Source organism: Natrix helvetica, assembly GCF_964273705.1.
Source record: "Natrix helvetica genome assembly, chromosome: 3".
In the NCBI taxonomy this organism is placed as follows: Eukaryota; Metazoa; Chordata; class Lepidosauria; order Squamata; family Natricidae; genus Natrix; species Natrix helvetica.
This window is the reverse complement of record NC_138549.1, coordinates 34,988,289-35,007,557: the sequence shown is the minus strand read 5'-3', so window position 1 is coordinate 35,007,557 and position 19,269 is coordinate 34,988,289. Positions and strand designations below refer to the sequence as shown.

At 37.1% G+C, this 19,269-nt stretch overlaps 1 protein-coding gene across 1 annotated transcript in view; it reads left to right on the top strand.

Moving 5' to 3' along the window:
* The window catches only part of LOC309389592 (uncharacterized protein), a 57,619-nt gene that overhangs the window by 15,803 nt on the left and 22,547 nt on the right, over nucleotides 1–19,269 (top strand). The window contains exons 5-12 of the mRNA XM_081948144.1: nucleotides 1,426–1,594; nucleotides 2,954–3,019; nucleotides 3,123–3,231; nucleotides 3,941–4,077; nucleotides 5,359–5,499; nucleotides 9,295–9,459; nucleotides 12,505–12,891; nucleotides 19,176–19,244. Coding sequence (XP_081804270.1) covers nucleotides 1,426–1,594; nucleotides 2,954–3,019; nucleotides 3,123–3,231; nucleotides 3,941–4,077; nucleotides 5,359–5,499; nucleotides 9,295–9,459; nucleotides 12,505–12,891; nucleotides 19,176–19,244 — 1,243 coding nt within the window. The remainder of the gene's footprint in view (nucleotides 1–1,425; nucleotides 1,595–2,953; nucleotides 3,020–3,122; nucleotides 3,232–3,940; nucleotides 4,078–5,358; nucleotides 5,500–9,294; nucleotides 9,460–12,504; nucleotides 12,892–19,175; nucleotides 19,245–19,269) is intronic.

Sequence of the window (19,269 nt, the reverse complement as noted above, 5' to 3'; positions counted from 1 at the left end):
CAATTACCTAATTTCCTCCTCCACTTTTATATGATGAAGCTGTCTTCAAGTCATGTCAACAATCTGTTGACCCTCTTGTGGCGTTTTATCATATTGCCACTTCATCTTTGATGTATTTTTTAGACAAAATTGTATTGATTGCAGTTTTAAACTTTGTTTCTGTTATAAAATGAGAATCTTTAATATTGTTTAGGAGCCAGATTGTTTCTTTATTGGCTTTATTTAACAGTTTTTGAGAGGAGTTCCAACATGAACCTTAAATATGCTTTCAAGTCTTTGCAATGCTGATATAAAGACATTGATTTTTTTTTCTTTTTATTCTTTGGCCAAGATTACAAATGTTTCATTTTCTTTAGTTTTAACTTCTTTCCCAGTACCCTTCTTTTTCTTTCATATGTTATCCATATTTCTATAATTAGTTGGTGTCTTCAGGTAAGTTATAGGAGGAGGAAGGTGTGCTGGTTAGGTTCACCACCTTGAGTTATTTGTAAAAATAAACGTGGGATATAAATAAATAAATTTAAATCTGTTTTATTGTGGGGTCCTTGGTGCTCTCTGAGCTTACCTCCTTTCTTTCAGACATTTCATTACACAACGAGGTACCATAGCCAGTGGTGTAGTTTTAATGTTTTAGCTGCTGCTATTCCTTTGAATATTTATTGGGTTGTTATTGCCCTTTGGAACAAATATTTTATCCATTCAGCTTCATTTTTGGCTATACGTTATTATGGTTAACATCATCTCACTGCCTACCTTTCTCAGCTATTGTGTCTCCAGTTTTCAAATTAATAGATATATACCAAAAGCTGGTCTTAACTATTCTCCATGCTACAATCACGCATTGAGAACAGGCTGGTATGAATTGTAAATCTGCCTCTATCATAATAGAATATAGAACATAGAATCACAGGGCTGGAAAGGACCGCAGAGGTCTTCTAGTCCAGCCCCCTGCTCAAAGCAGGAGCCTTATAACACCCCAGTCAAAATGGCTGTCCAGTCTATTTTTGAAAACCTACAGTGATGAAACCGCCACAGCTCTGGGAGGCAAGTTGTTCCATTGATTAATTGTTCTTATCGTCAGAAAATTTCTCCTTACTTCTAAATCTTTGCAGTTTCCTACAATTATTTTTCTACAACTTGTTATTTTTACATGAAACATTTATAAAATAATTACTACCCTTGGTACACAGCATTTGGCACTGTCATCTGTATTACACTGCCATTATAGCCATTAATTAAGGTCACATAATTTACATTTATGAACTTTTTGTTACTTGCAGCTTGCTAATCCTGTTGATAAATTATCTTTAGCTTGCAAATCTGGACTGATTTAATTTTTCTTTTTTGGTTATACAGTATGTGTTTCATAAAAAAGTTTAGCTTGGTATTAACTATTCTTATAATATTTGCTTATTTTTGTTTCAGGGATGTCATTTGCCTTTATATGAAGACTGGAAATTTAGGCCTTTCAGACAATATCTTCACATTATAAATATAACTAAGGAAGATGAAGGAATTTATATATGCAGAACTAAGCATATATATATGGGAAAAGAATATAATATTTCACGGGCCATCAAACTAATTACTTTTGGTATGTAATTTTCATCTTGTAGTTTTTGGTATATCACAGAATAGAATTTATTTTATAAAATAAATTGATTTTTAAAAAATCTATGGAACCTGCAACCTAAATTTGCAATATAGCCTTGTTACATTATTTCCTCTGTCTGAGATACTATAGTGGTGGGATTCAAATAATTTAACAACTGGTTCTCTGTCCTGATGACCAGCTGGGTAAGTGTGGCTGGGTGGTCATGTGATTGGGTAGGCGTGGCCAATGTGACATCATTCATGTTGAGGGGCAATTCGCCTCGCCCAGCCTCTGATGACCATGAAGATGTTGCAACAGTCATAAGTGTGAAAAAAGATCATAAGCCACTTTTTTCAGTGCCATTGTAACTGAATGGCCACTAAATGAACTGTTGTAAGTCAAAGATTACTAATTAACTAATTAAAATCAAATAACAAAATACACAAAACAAGCCTGTAAATTATAAAATGCTGTAGAACAAACTGTGTAAAAATCCCTGTAGTCATCAAACCAATTGGTCAGCTGCCCAGGACCTCAAACCCATGTGGTCCTGTTCACCAATAAACCATCTTTCTAAGCAGCCTCCATGTTTCCAGTGTCTTTCTCCCCGTTTGGAACAGAATCAATGAATATTTCTTCCAACACTCTTGCAAAAAGCACCTTTGGGACAACCATGACCTGGATGACTGGAAAATCCCCATACACAAGAGACTCCTGTGCTCAGTGAATTGACAAAGCACCCTTTCACACTCAGGAGAAACAATCCTTAGATCCATTTGCACCACTTAAAAATAGCAGCTGGTCTCATTCACCTCACAAGATATCCTAAGGAAATCATCCAGATTTAAGTGAAAATCATATGCCCCCAGAAAGGCAATAAAAAATCAGACAGAGTGCCAAGCTTGCATCCTGTCTTTTGGAAGTACACCCCAAAAGGACAGTGCCAGGAACCACTAAAGCAGTGTAAAAAGCTTAAAACAACCCTTCCCCTTTAAGCCTCTCCAGAGCTCAGGCGGCAGAAAGTCAGGGGGTACTGTCAAGGACCAACTGCTGTTACAATGTAACAAGGCTTACCCGAGAGGCAGTTTCTGAAAATACTTAGAAATAAGCAAGATTAGGCTAGAAATACACCAGAATGTTTCCTTCCTGCCTTCCTGACAGAATTAGCCCTGTAAAGTGAAAAAAACAAAAGGCTGTTGCAAGGAGATTTCTTTCAACAACCAGTTTGCCAAACTTCTGAGAAAGTTCATTCCTAAAAATTAAAGTAGCATTGCAATAGATTTTATAGTTACTTATTTTCAGTATTTTTAAAAAATAATTTTTATTTTTTATTCTTTAAAAATATTTTTATTGTTTTAGAAATATCAAAGAAATATACTCCAAATATAATTTATCCAAATAACAACTCAATTGAAGTAAATCCAGGTGAGTAATTACTTCATTTGAAAAAGAAATCATTTTTAATAATCTTAGGCAAACTCTAAAAAGTTATGATTATTCATCCACTATAATTATTTGTGAATTATAGGTTCCAGATTTGACCTGGTATGTAATGTCTCAGCAGATCCTCTGGATGAAATTGTAATTGTAACCTGGAAGTTCAATAATGAGGTGTTAAATACAGATGAGAAGGATAAGTATGTACAACATGTCGTTTTTCCAGGGGCTTCCGAATTATTACATTTTCACTCTGTGCTGTGGGGTTAGATATTTACATAAATATGAAGCAAGCCTCACTGTGAAATAAATTCATTTATCTGCAATAGCTTGTTGATTTAGTAATAGTGCACCAATGTACAATACTAATAGGAATTCCTAAAATGTACTTCTTAATGCTTTCCAGACATTTTATAGTAAAGTGGAGCTACCTATCTTGAAGATCTTGGTATTTATTCCAGCAAATAACAATAAGTTTTTGTATTTTTAAACTCTGTATCTGGCATATTCTTTCAATTGAAATCTGCATATGTTCTGTGAATTTCCAGTATTTATCAAGTTATTTAGTTTTAGGCAACAGGTGCACTGTTGTCACAAGAGTAGATAGTATTAAATAGATATATTTAATAAAAATATTTCATGTTTCTTGTATTACATTATCCTGATATTCTTATGCCACAGTAAATCTTGATAACTAGGTGCTGTATGTAAGTGAAACAAAAGCTGAGGCTTCGCTTTAATACTGGGCAAATGACAAGATCTAAATTTCTATTATGAATACATATAACTTAATTTAAATGTGTTCAAATTAAGATGCTGAGCATGACCTTATTAGATAAATCAATATAATGATCATTAATTATTTTCTTCTTTTCTTTTTCTGTTTATATTTTATTTTGGTGTTGTTAGGGTTCTTTCTGGAAAACGTATAATAGACGTAAAGTTAAATATTTCCAAAGTGAAAGACAGAGATTATGGAACATATCTGTGTGAAGTATGGTCTCAACATGTGACACAAGTAGCATATGTAGTGCTAAACTATCCAGGTAACTATGTATAAGTCTATATAGTTATGTATATCTTTTACCTATCTAATATAGAGAAAATATGCTTTGCTTGTTTATAAAGACAAACAAACATCCATGAGAATATTGCTAGTTTTTATGTATTCTGTTATGAAACACATTTTTTTTTCTTTTTGAGGAGGCTGAGATTCTGAAGTTTCACATAATATTAGATCATGTTCTGGGATGGGCACTGTAGACTTGTACTTATTCTAATCTAGAAAGAGTCATTAACCCCAAATGGTAAGAGGGAGTTGCAAATGATAGCCACATAACCACTTAAAATTATGCACTATATGTTATTACATTATTGATACGGAATTGTATATAAATAAAAAAACCTTGTTTGGAAAAATATTGCTGATATATTTTCATCTTGTAAAGCTCTGCTTAGTTCCATAGTCTAATGGGAAAAAATGTCACTATCTCAAAGAGAGAGAGGGAGAGGGAGGAGGAGGAGGAGGAGAAGGAGAAGGAGAAGGAGAAGGAGAAGAAGCAGCAGCAGCAAGTGTTGACACTTGTTCTATCTAGAAATACTTGGGGTAGATTAGGAAAGCTAGGTAAGTTAGAGTTGGATAATGTGGCTAGAGGTTTTTGCTAGTGCTTTCCACCAGTGACATTCTGTTGGCTTTCTCGGTGGACCTTCTCTTCTGTAAGAACATAATGCCCATGAAAATACCCAGAGGACAGATTAAATGAAGAAGTTGGCTGCGTATGCCTTTTTGAACCAATGATCCACCCAAGGTCAGATCAATATCAACCTGGAAAGCTTTTTGGAGTTTGATGATATCAGGGTTCCCTTCCTATAGAAAGCAATTGATACCACTGCTAATACAAATATTTTTTTTTATTAAAAATAAACTGAAAGGTTTATTTTGCTATTGACTTTGAAGTGGTATTATACTTTTATCATTTTATTTTTGTATCGTTTATAAATCTTTTTAAGACTGAATGACATATTATTTACTAGAATAAATAAACTTTAAAGTTATGATGAAAAGTAATGCCAAACATCATCAGCTTAATCATCTTCTCTTTGGCAATAAAAGGTGTTACTTGGATAATCTTCAGACATTAGAAGCCCCTTTTCAAAAGAATGAAATATTTTATGAGAATTTTCTTAGAAAAATGAAAGTAAAATAGAAATTGTATAAATCTTATGGCACTTAGTAAGAATGTTGTCTCTTCTCTTCAATTCTCTTCCCTTCTCCTCCCCTCCCCTTCTCTTCTGTTTTCCTTTTTTTTTTTTTTTTGCCAATACAGCTCCAAACGTTCAGATTTATGTGATTGGAGGATTGATTTCACCATTGTTTATTATAGTAGCATCACTGCTTGCTTACAAATTTTTCAAAGTTGACATCATCCTTTGGTACCGGGATTCTTGCCAACATCTCAGCAAAGGAAGTAAGTTCGACTTCAGTGATTTGATGCCCTCTGATAAAGAATAAAGGTTTTGATGCTTTCTAAACAGTTTGCAACTTTTCTTTGACTGTTTATCTTACTGTTTCTGGCCCAAGGGACGATTACAACTTATTGTTAATACAAAGAACGTACTTTAGTGTTTTGGAATTGCATCAAAGGTGGGTTGCTCCCTGTTCGGCCCGGATCAGTTAAACTGGTAGTAGCGGCGGTGGGAGACTCCTTGGACACATTCTGGAACCTCAAACTTCCAGAAGGAAAAGAAGAAGAAAAGAACCAAGGAAGTCCAGTTGCCTTTTGGAAAAGCATTTTGGGTTAAATTTCTGAGATAAACTACCATACTTTTGAGAATAGTCAGTCAGACAGTAGGGTGCAAAATTGCTATTTTGACTTATTCTATGAGTTGCAGATAAATACAACAGTTACTAAGAGAGAGAGAAGCCTTTTTGTCTTATATAAAAAGCCTGTGTTTTTGAATAAATAATAAATTTGTGAACAACGAACCCACTCTCACAAGATTTTTTTATTACAGATTTCTTATTATAGGTACATATATATATACCGTGTTTCCCCGAAAATAAGACAGGGGCTTATTTTCTTTTGCCCCACGAAATATGGCCTTGGGCTTATTATAGGGGAAGGCTTATTATTTCTGGGGCAGGTGAGAAGCAAGGTGCGCCTTTTACCTTTCCAGCTGCGTCGCGTTCCTCGCCATTGTGCTCAGGGAAGTGGCTGGTTAAAAAAAAAAAAAACTTCTCGCGAGTTCAATCAAACATCTTGAAATCGCGAGGTTTTTTTTTACCAGGGGCTTCCCTGAATACAATGGCGAGGAACGCGACGGAGCTGGAAAGGTAAGAGGCGCGCCTCGCGGCCCAACACCACCCACCTCGCCCCAATGATAAAGGCAGCCTGCCTGGTTCCCTTCCCCGCCATCCCTTTAACGAGGGGTGGAAGGTTGGGGGGGGGGAGAAGCGAAGCATGCCTCTTAACTTTCCAGCTCCGTTCCGTTCCTCGCCCTTTCGCCGATTGAATCCCCTTGTAAAAAAAGCCTCATGAGTTCAACTCGCAAGATTATTTTTACAAGGGGATTCAATGAGCGAAAGGGCGAGGAACGCAACAGAGCTGTCAGTCTCTGGTAGAGCTAGGACACGCGTCTCGCTTCTCCCCCCCCACCTCTCCCCCCTCACTAAAGGGACGGCCGGAGAGGGAACCAGCCAGGCTGCCTTTATCATTGGGGCGAGGTGGGCGGTGTTGGGCTGTGAGGTACACCTCTTATCTTTCCAGCTTCGTCACGTTCCTTGCCCTTTCGCACATTGAATCCCCTTGTAGGAAAACCTCGCGAGTTGAACTAATGAGATTATTTTTACAAGGGGATTCAATGGGCGAAAGGGCGAGGAACGCGATGAAGCTGGAAAGAGGTGCGCATCGCAGCCCAACACCGCCCACCTCGCCCCAATGATAAAGGCAGCCTGGCTGGTTCCCTCTCCTGCCGTCCCTTTAGTGAGGGGGGAGAGGTGGGGGGGGGAGAAGCGAGACACGTGTCCTAGCGCTACCAGAGACTGACAGCTCTGTTGCGTTCCTCGCCCTTTCGCTCATTGAATCCCCTTGTAAAAAAAGATCTCGCGAGTTGAACTAATTAGATTTTTTTACAAAGGGATTCAATCGGCGAAAGGGCGAGGAACACGACGGAGCTGGAAAGGTAGGAGGCGTGCCTCGCTTCTCCCCCCCACCCCACCTGCCGCCCCTCGTTAAAGGGATGGCGGGGAAAGGAACCAGGCAGGCTGCCTTTACCATTGGGGCAAAGTGGGCGGTGTTGGGCCGCGGGGCGTGCCTCCTACCTTTCTAGCTTTGTTGCATTCCTCGACATTATATTCAGGGAAGCCCCTGGTAAAAAAAAAAAAAACCTTCTCGCGATTTCAAGATGTTTGATTGAACTCGTGAGAAGTTTTTTTTCCACCAGCCGCTTCCCTGAGCACAATGGCGAGGAACGCGAGGAAGGGAACCAGGCAGGCTGCCTTTGCCATTGGGGTTGGCGGTGTTTTTTTGCACGAGAAGGAACAGGCAGGAGGGGGTGATCACATTGCTGGCCTGCCGCTGTTTTTGCGGCGAGCCCTCTTTTTGCCCCGGAAGCTGTACCGGCAGGTGGTACAGTGTTAATGGCGGGGACTGGGGGCGGGCTTATTTTCAGGGGAGGGCGTATTGTGGCGCATGCTCTGAAAAGCCCGATTGGGCTTATTAGCAGGGCGTGGCTTATTTTCGGGGAAACACGGTATTTGGGCATACCAGGGGTTGTAACACACACACACACACACACATATACACATACATACATACATACATACACCCACACACCCACACACATACATTATTTTTAAGGCATACCAGGGGTTGTAACACACATACATACATACATACATACATACATACATACATACATACATACATACATATAAAATCTCAAATTATTCTTCCAAATATTAGTTTGTTTAAAAAACAGGAGCATTTTTCCCCCATTTGTAGTGGTTATGTAAAAGAGCTGTAGCGTTTTGGTGTAAAATATTTGGGGAAATTAGTAACATCAATAAACAATGGATTAAAATGTTAGGCCTGCTGCATTTATTTACAGGAATTGAACTTAAAAATAAAGAATTTATCTGTTTCATTCATAATTCAATAAAAAGAAGTGGGGAAAAAAGAAACCAAAGTGAATGACAAAACTGAAATTCCTTGATTGTTTTATCTACTGATTTTGTTTCCAAGTAGAATTTTTGAGCTGTAATTTTGAACTTTATGGATTTTTTCCCCTCAATTCAAAACAAAACAAAATGGACACTTTTCTACACTCTAACTTCTTGTCTTGTGTGGTTAGGGAAGGGCAGAAGAATATAGGAAAATAAAACTTCTATAAAGTTTTGTACTGTACACTGATACCAATTAACTGCTATATCCTTTGTATATTATCGTGTATACTCTGCAGGACTTGCCTAGCCAGTCATTGGAAGTTAACACTGACTTAAAGGCATGAAATATTGATTGATTGATTGATTGATTGATTGTCTGTCTAATTGACTGACTTACTTATTATTACAGATATTTCTGTGCTTCAAATGACACTAAGTGACATTAGTATTATGTTAGGTATGAAAGGAATGGAAAAAATGATTTGAATAGTAATACTTTGTGTAAGGTGTAGTCTGAAAAATTAGATACTGTATTGGATTTTCACTAGTGTCTTGGCTTTCCTGTAAAGAATTTTAGCTCTAACATACATATATACAACATTGCTACCTATATTAGCTTTATAGCAACCCCGTGGACTAACCCAAGATAGTGTTAATATTAGATTATTCAGGAAGCTTTAGTAAGTGTCAAATTTTGAAATGCTGCTGGCCTGACATTTGAATTCTGCTGTTCTAATTGCTAGGTCTTAACCCAAGTCAAATCTAAATTGACTTCCAAATATATGCAATCATTGATCTAATATTAATCTTCATAAGTTAGATGTTAAGTCATAAAAATGACAGGGAATGTTTGGTTAATAAGTTTACATTGTGGCATTTTCCCCCACCATAACCTTTAACCTGAAGTTATAAGCGTCATCTGTTTAATTAGTGATGTTAAAGTATTGTTTGATCTATGCTAATGTCTTTTTATGTCTTAGTTGGATGTATTATTGCCTTAACTAATAATTCAGGCACATGAAATGTAAATTTCTATAATAAATTATTCCTATAAATGTTCTAGTTAACACAGAGTTGGTTTTCCCCCCTTTCCTTCTAGTTTCAGATGAAAAAGTCTATGATGCATATGTGCTATATCCTAACAATATATCAGGCTATGTATATTTGACAGAAACCTTTGTCTTCAAATTATTACCTGAAATCCTAGAAAAACAGTGTGGCTACAAGCTCTTTATTCTTGGAAGGGATGATGTGCCAGGGCAAGGTATGTATCTTTAATATATGCGCTTAGAATTTTTAAACTGTTCCTTAAAAGGCAACTCTTAGGTAAATATTTGAAATGTTGATCTGGTGATAAAGCTTGTAGCATTCCTGAGTGAAGTTTAAAACATGCACTACTTTAAGAACAAATACAGTTGTGTCCCTTGAAGAATATATGGATAAGGATAAAAGGATTCCTGTTATCGTAGCTAGAACTTCATATACATTCAAGGATTAGGGCATAATTATTGGTGGAAAATGACTTCTGTGGAAATGGATAGATTCCCAAGTTTGTATTTGACAGAATAGAATTGACTTTAGTGAGACTACCCAGGTCAGTGCAACTTACAAGCTACATTAGGACTTATAGTCTTCCTGTCTTTGAATTAAAAATATTTGGACAATAAGAAGTTAAATTGTTGCACAAAGAATTTCAGCTGTAAAAGTTCAAACTGATACAATTAGTTTCAGTAAGGTTGGTATGCTGAATGAGCTCCTACAGATAAAATTTAAAATGAAAAAATATTTAACTTCCAAAATATATTAGGAGGATGTTTCCCTGTACAAGATTTGAGCAGCTAGATACAATGGTAAAATATAGAATTTATAATTGAGTCCCCTACCGTGAACATACATGTATTTGCGGCATATCAGGGACTGATGATATATTGCATATATTATTTGAGTGTAATTGTATAGCCTAGAGAGAGATCATTAAGTTGAACCATATATTTATAAGACAAAAAGCTGATTGGAACCCATATCTTAGAACAGCATGTTTTATGTGCAGTTAGAATATAAACTGGCCTTCTTATTGAATAAAATAATGCAATTCAGAGAAGTATGTATTATACAGATATGAGTGAGGTAAATTGTAAAGATGATAAGGAGATGACTTCATGTTATCATATTACAAAAAATTGTGACAAACTTTAACAAAATAATATGACCTTACAGTTAATTAATAAAGTGTTAGTGTATTATATTGTGTAGCATTCATGACATCACCTGGTAAGGCTGGAACAGAAACCATCTCAAACTCCGAAGTTCCAGTGGCATCCCAAATATTGTCCTTAGATGGAACAGGAGACTAAGCTAGAACAGATGTGTTTGTTTAAATGTTGAGGGAAACAGTTTAAGATATTGTCTTTTCCTGGATGAGGGTAGAATTGTCTTATTAGTTTCCAGGCCTCACTCTTGGTATTTCATCGCATCTCATCTTCTAAGGATAATTCTGAATAATCTGTCCCTTGGCATTTTTCTCCTTATGACTTCACTGTTTGGATTCATGTATGCCATGAGCATTTATCTGATCACTAAAAAAGTATTTTGTCCTTAGTACTTCCCTTCTGGAATTCACTTCCTTAGGAATGTCCCTTTCTTTTTATTTACTATTAGCTCCAAGATACAGACCAGACCAAGAAAACAATTTCATATTAAGACTACAAACTTTTATTCAAATTGGCTATAGTAAACAGAAGCTTACAAGTCTCATTGTGGTTTACCCTCCCCCTCCTATATTATTGTGAATTTGGGATATTTCTGTTTGAGATGTTTCAAGTTCCTCCTTCATGGCTTGGATTAAGCAATATTTTCCTTCTTACTGCTGTGTTCTTTATTTGCTTCTTTTTACCAAGATCATCACTTCTTTATTCTCCACATTTGTATTTTCCCTTTTGGATTTTCAGTTCTTTATATCCCTTGAATCTAGTGCTGTCTCCGTATCCTGCTGTCATTCTTCTCTTTCTTTTATTGTACTTATTTTTCAATGGCAATATGAGAATCATTTTCCAACAATAAAATGTTTAAAAGTCTATGTCTGTTGACTCATTCAGAAATCCTTGCAATATTATTTGGCTGGAATTCTATGAAAATTTGAGAATATGGTTTTTCTAGATGTCTCCCTGATCTCTTCCCTCAAAGTCCTAGTTTGGATTTTGTTTTTCTATCATTATATCTTCACCCTGCTTCAGTTCTTACTGCAACCTGCTATGTATAAACTTATTTAGAACAAACAAAATGCTTAATATTGGAACTGCTCAATGTATTTTATAGCCATATTGTCACAGCCTGATTCATCTTGCATTCATGAAAGGTAGGGCTTGCCCTCATTGAAGCTAGATTGAGTTTCCCCTCCATATCTAATGTGGAAGAAGCACCAATGCATAATCAGGACTGTAACATTTCTATTAAAATTAAATGAAATATGTAGGAAAGTTAGCAGCTTATGAGTAATGTTTGCCAACCTTGTATTTATCTGCAGTGGTGATTTCCTAGGTAGATTTTCTTTGGACAGAATGACAATTTGCATATATAACCATTTTCAAAACTTTAATTACTTTTGGTTGATTCATACTGACTAAGCAACCTCCCTATCTTCAATCTGTTGAGAAATTTGCCTAATGCTAGTTAGAAAGGCCTAAAGTTGAAAGAGGAATATTGATTGAGACCAACATTGCATTATTTAGAACTTTATATAGTAAAAGACAAAAGTGATAAATGATGTGCAAGAGGATAAAAGAATTAAGGGAACACACTGGTCTGGCTGTGTCCATTTCTTTTCCACACTATTGTTTAATTGTTTAAACATGTCTACCTGGAGAAATGTCTTCTAATGTCTCTCGGTAGTTTTGAAAAAGTGTCATTAGAAATGACTACCTTTTTTCCTTAGAGATATCTGCCTTGTCTTTGTATTTGGGTTCTTTGTATGTTCTATCTGCTATGATATTTTGGCCAGAAAAGAAGAGAGTTAGGTGTGATGCATAATAATAATAATAATTGAGTACTCATTTGTCTGTGTAACTAGACTAGACAATAGGGGAAATGAAGTTTTTCAGAAGAAGGCAATTGCAAACCATTTCCCTGTTTTTACTAAGAAAACTAGGGAGAGGTTTCCATGAAGTCATTAGGAATTGAGATTATTCAATTCAGTTCAGTTCACTTCTTTAGATTCAAGAAACACTATTCATAATGACTAAAATTAAGCAATGTTTATAAAAATGTATGCCTTACCTGACCCATATTGATTCAGGTTTTTTTTTATTCACAGCTGTCATTACTATTGTGGATAAAATAATCAAGCTAAGCAGAAGAGTGATCATTATTTTAATGCCAGATCTATATTGTGGTGGCATGCAGAGTTTGTTGTCTGAACAGGAACTTGCAATCTACAGTGCTCTTATCCAGGAGGAAACCAAAGTTATACTTATTCAGCTAGACAAAATAAAAGATTTCAATAGTATGCCAGAATCCCTCAGATATCTTAAGGAAAAGCATGGCATACTCACATGGAGGGGAACTTTTACAGAAACTACTGAAATGGCAACTACAAGGTTTTGGAAGAATGTGAGATACCAGATGCCAGCCAGCCCAAGCTCACTTTCCCAAGACTTGCATTTTTTGCCAATAACTTTTCACTCGTCTCAGATATCAGACGGATGACGTCAAAGCCACACCTGCAGTGTTTACTTGAAATCTATTCCAGTGGATCCATATAGATGCACAAACATGTGCACCTGCTAGTGACTGTTCCAAGTCTGGGATCAACAGAAAGACAATTCAGAACAGTATTTTCTGAAAGGGTATTCACCCATAGGCTGTGAGGTGCATGAGCTACTTGGGCAAGTGGCAAAATAATGTGAATGCTGCACAAGGAAGAAGTTGAAATTGTTTTTGCATACTATTATTTTACATGCAAAATAAGTGAGTATATAAGGAGCTATTCTATAAAAAAACTTTATATGAAAAAGAGTTTAAATCTAAACCCTAAGGGTTTGAACAAAATGGTAAATACTGATCTAGCACTGATGTTTATTATAGCTATCAGCAAGGATTTAATTCTTGAATTTCAAGCCTTTTAAGGGTGAACCCCTTTAACTGGTATCCTTCCTAGAATCTCCATTGAAAAACAGCCTGTATGGCTGTAAGTTGATAAGATGGGCATATTTCTGTCTTTTGAACAACAGTATCTATACAGTACTCCTTTGCTTGTAATACTTTAATTAAATGGAAGATTCAGGATAGTTGTAAAAAATATGTTGGCATGTAATTACTCTCTCTATAGTTGCTATGTATTCCAAATACACTACATATGGAATCTGGTATAATCCATATATTATGGGTGTTACTATAGTATCTCCCAAGGAGAAAAATAGAAATGACATATTTAAATAAATTGCCATACCAGCAAGGGTAAAGCAAGGTTTTTAATTTTAGTTTGACTTTTTAAATTTTTAAACTTTTGTTATTAAATGAATTATTTTGAATTGAGTGATTTGTCAGTAGTCCAGGAACAATTATTATATTTCAAATCATTAATATATGCAATACAAGGATTTCACCTTATTTTCAGAAATTGTATTTTGTAGTATGGGAGCCCATATTTAATAATGTGATGATATATATATAGCTAGGTTTTGTATAATTTGGATACAATTGTACAAATTATTCCTGTACTTGTCATGTCCAATTTCCAGACACTGTCTGAATAAGTTCCTGAAGTTTTCTTGCAAGGTTTTTGATGTGGGTTATCATTGCCTCAGGTTGAGAGAAAGTGACTGGCCAAAGATTTGCTTGATTGGCTTTGTGCTTAAGCTGAGACTAGAACTCACAATCTCCTGATTTCTAGCCTGATGTCTTAACAAATATATGACACTGGCTCGCATACTATTTTTAATCATAAAAATGATAAAGGGGGTCAAAACATGGTTCTGAGGCCTTGTGAAACCCATACAGCCATGGCGTTGATTGGTGCCATGGGAGCCCTTGCCTTTGTCAACTATTTTATAACAGGGTTTAATTATTCTTGCCAGCTTATTTTTAAAAATAATATTTAACTTTAATATTTTAATATTTATATACTGTTTTATATTTTGATATGTTATTGTACATTGCTCAGAATCTCTCCTTGCGAGAGATAAGTAGTTCAGAAATGTGAAATATAAATATAAACAAACAAACAAACAAATAAATCTTATAAACCACAAAATAAAGCTATTCCTATGAAATCTTTGTGTCTTTGTTATGTAATGTGCTGCAACACTCACCTGAGTTCTGAGAAAGGCACCCAAAGAATGAAATTAAATGGGAAAGATTTAAAAAATTAAAACCATTGTATCAAAGGCTTTAGAAAATCTGAATGGGAAAATACTGACATATGAAATGTTCAGTAATAGTATTTTATGTACCCATCTGAAAAGACCAACAAAATTTTGGGCATAACAGACCGGTCAGCTGCAGCCTTTGTCATGATTAATGCTCATCACAATACCTTATTTAAATAAAAGCTACTGTATGCTTTATGCGAACTTGATTCAGAAAATTCTTTGGTTATAAAAATGTGGGGGGATAGGACAGTTTTTCCAGTGATATTGTTAAAGCTGTGGAATTGTCTTAGAAAATGAGTAGAAGTGATCTGGTATATTCATTTTCAGCCATTTGTATCTTAACCCTTATACATAACTTTGTCCAAAACCCTGAGTCCTAACACTTAGAGCACTTAGGCTTACATGCTTCACATGCTTTACAGCCCACTGTAAGGGGTGGTTAGAACGCAGTATTGCAGGCTAACTCTGCTGACTGCCAGCAGTTTGATTCTGACTGGCTCAAGGTTAACACAGCCTTCCATCCTTCCGAGGTCGGTAAAATGAGGACCCAGATTGTTGGGGGCAATATGCTAACTCTGTAAACCATTTAAAGAGGGCTGTAAAACACTGTGAAGATTAATTATTCAAATCAAATTGATTGCAAATGTAATTGAAAGCAGAGACAATGTACACAGTGCGTTTGGAAAATTATTTTTTGTAAAACAACTTGTGACACTTGGAAGATTCAGACATCCTAAATATCAAGGTAGCTTGGTGAAAACAGCCAGGCCAATGCTTAAAAGGATCTTTGATTACTTTGTACTATTTTGTACTAAGCATCAGAGGTGATATTCAGCAGGTTCTGACAGGTTCTGCAGAACCAATAGCAGACATTTTGAGTAGTTTGGAGAACTGGCAAATAGCCTGCCCCCCCCCCCTCCAGCCCAACTGCCTCCCAGGTGATCTTTTTTTGTTGCCTTGAACAGGAGCTGGAAAGCAGATTAGTGGGTGGGAAGGGAATGGGGATTTTGCAGTAACCTTCCCCTGCCACGCCCACAAAACCCCACCCACAAAGCCCCACCCACAGAACTGGTAGTAAAATGTTTTGAATCCCACCACTGCTAAGCATATTTCCCATCAGTCAGCAAGCACTGGAGATACTATATCTACAATAACAATGAGCTATAGAGCCCAGGAAGGAATTTTGGAATCTCAAGAGCATCACAATTTGCTCTCAAAAGCATGGCGTTAGTTTTTCTCATTAGTTTTTAGGCAATACCTAGGCTTCTGCTCTAGAACTGACTGGCACCCTCTACTTCATCAGGACACCCACGTTTGGACCCATAGCAGCAGAATGGCAGCCATCTGGACATAATGTTGGAGAAATCGATTCAGTGGCTCCCACAGGGCTCCAGAAATTCCACAGCAGCCTCGCAGAGGGCTTCATTTTCCAGAAGGCCGAAGCACAAACAAGTGGATCGCTCTCCCGGATCTGACAGCGCAAAGGGGGAAGAAGAGGATCCAATTGAAAGGGAAGGAAGAAGACAGTTGCGCAAGCCTGGACAGCTCAGTCAAGCAAGGGGATCCAACAGGAACCTTCAGAGTGCAGCATGATTATGAACTTCTGGCTACGCTCCATTTTCTTTATCAAGGGTGGTGCGGAATAGCTAGCATAGAACGAAGCAGTTTACAATATTTCGGAATTATTATATGCGATCATCGCTCCTGTGATGTTATCGACGGAGGGACTTCCCTCTAAATTCCGCCTGGGGTTTAGTGAAATTTTACCTTCTTTCCCCCTTTTTGCGCGCGTTGGCGTACTGGGCGCCAACTGACAGTCTTGCCCTGGTTCGCGAGGAAGCGGAGTCGATTTGTTTGTTCCCGCCAATGCCGTGACTGGCGGGCCTCCTTCTGCAACGCCGCTCTTGGCCGGGCGGAGGCGGGCCCCTGGAAAGAGAAGCCGCGGAAGTTCTTCGACTTCAGAGGACGAGTGTATTATCCGAGACTGCAACAGCAATTGCTATATGCGCACTATGGCGCAATTTCCCATCGAAGAAGTCGGTGCGCCAGAAAAACTTCCTCCGCAACGTTAGGTTCTCACGACAATCCTCCCACCCATCCCAAATGTTGAGCCCAAACGACCTGTTGCTTTCTCACTGTTATTTCTAGGTGCTCTCAAGTATCCCTGTTCCGGCATTGAAAGCGAGGCTGAGATTCCACTTCATTCCTGCCTTTCACTCCGGCCCGGCCCCTTTTCCAGTCCTCCTGGTGGATCCTGGACTGGAGTGAACAGCTTCCAGAGAGAGGGGTGGGGTGGGGTGGGATGGGTGGAAGATAGCAGGGTTATCTGTTGCGCCGGAAGGTTGACTCACGGACAGGTCACCCACACATGTCTTACGGCTCCCCTCTTGGTGCGTGACAGCCAAGTCGTCTTGCAAGTCTAGTTCCTAGTCAAGCGCTCGCGTTTATACCGCTCGAGGAGCCGCACTTGGCCGCACTCAGCTGGCTGCTCAAAGTCAGGGAGGTCGGTCGCAATTGCCGTTTGGATGAGAGCTCGCCAAGAAGATCACCCAGTGGAAGTCGAGGTAACACCCCGAAAGGAGGCAATGGCAAACCACTTCCTTTGTGTTACCTGAAAATCAGCTAAGATAATCACCTTGTCTATTTTTTCCATCTTCATGGTGCCTTAAGATTGTTCTTGTTCAGGGCAGATGACTATGCTTCGTGTGTCTGAAATACTTGGGGCTGGGAATCGAGGGGTGGTAGGTGGGATCCTTTAAACCATTGTTGGTTTGTTTAAATTTATACGCGGCTCATCTCACGTCTTGGCACTGATATGGTATTAAACTTCCCATCTGCTGCAAACATATTGAGGGCGACTTCAAAAGATAGAAGAGCCATAGATCTTCTATCAGATGGATAGACAGACAGACGGGCGGGCGGACAGCAGAGAGATAGAGAATTTTTTTTAAGCGGAAAGCTTTCTTTCTTTTCCCGCAACACTGAATTTGTCCTGTATTCCGCAACATTCAATTTGTCTGTGCACTGAGTTCAGATGCCTTCTTTACCAAGAAACTGGTGGGACCGGTTTAATAGGCAAAGAAGCAGCTGTTCCGTGATCCCTAGTCTAATTTTTTTTTAAATTTCTTTCTTTCCTGACGGATGATGGCTTTGAGAGCTTCCGTCCGGAGGGAGAATTTGCCAGCAGAAAATCTGAGGTTTCTGCGTTGCCGAAAAGCTCTTTTTACAGAGATTATGCAAATCAGTCATATTTCCCGCCCAAGGTTAAGCGAAAGGCAGTTAACTTACTTTAAAAGTATTACTTGCCATCTTGAATTTCCAATTGGAAGTTTTAGGTCAAGTTATCTTCACAGGAAGAGCATTTCCGGGGGAAAAAAAAGACTACGGGTTTCACCATAAATTGCTACGAATTTTTTAAAACCTACTTAATAGCTTCCTTTTTTCTGAGGTGAGTAGATTTTATTTAATATGATTACAAAACGTTAGCATAACAGTATTTAGAAAATAGCTATTGTGCTGTATCTATATAAATCACATTGAACGTAATAGGGTTACTTCTTGAAACATAAATAGATTTTCTTATACAGTAACGGGATTGCCTATTTTGCCAAACTTGACATTGTTTATGAACTCTCTGTGACTTAATAACTTTCAGCAAGTAGACAATATTTCAGTTTTAAATGAAACTACACACTAATAAAGAACACCGATTTGTTATATTACCTGAATATAAAGTAAGCAACATTTTAGTTAATTACCAGAGAGAGTAAATATTTTGAATTGATTTACTTTTGAGCAGATAGTAAAGATATTGGAGTTGGGCAGCTAGTACATTGAAATAAATGAATAAAAAAGCTGTAACTGTCCTTAATCATCAGCCAAATTATAACAGTAGCTGAATTAAGATTCCATGTACTTTCATAAGATACAATTTTGCCTAGGAAGATCTTGATCTTGATGGTTATTTGGGGGACAGATAACTAATGGCTGATTCCAAGATTCTTTCATTTTATATCTTTTAGATAATGTTTTAGTGTGATGGCTTTTCTTTGGCATGGATTTCATGTTGATAGTTCAACAATAAAGTTATATTTAAATTATTTCTATCTTTTACTAATTAATAGTAAGATACTGTTAGAAATTACTTTTTTTGTAAACTAATGATTACTAATACACATGCACACCCGTACATATACAGTATATTTACTATTGGCAATGTTAATTCTGATTTTTAAATTTGAGGGGGTGTCTTTTTTTCTTCCTATAATTTAGTTCTGTTTAATTTTTTTTCTCATGCAGCGGTCTTTAATTTGCATCTCTTTTTGTTTATCGTTTTAATGTCTCTTTATTTTTTGTAATATTCAATAAATGAAAAAAATACTAAAAAACCTTTAAGTTGCCTGACAAAGTAAATTATCCAGAGATGTTTTATTTAATTCTCTTTTACTGTAAAGTACTATACTGGCATTTTGGGTGTGTGTGTATATGTGTGGGAGGACTGGAGGGAAAAATGAAGAAACAGCAAGGTTTCTTGTAAATGATAATAATTGAAAATGTATCAAATATTTACAGCTTGAATGTATTGAGTTTTTTGCTTCTTTCCTTTTTGTACAGTAAAACATGAAACCTGCTTTAGCTGATTACTGTATTCTAGTCCTCTCGTTTATCTGTGTACTCAAATCAGGTGAGTTCCTTGTAAACAACTTTCT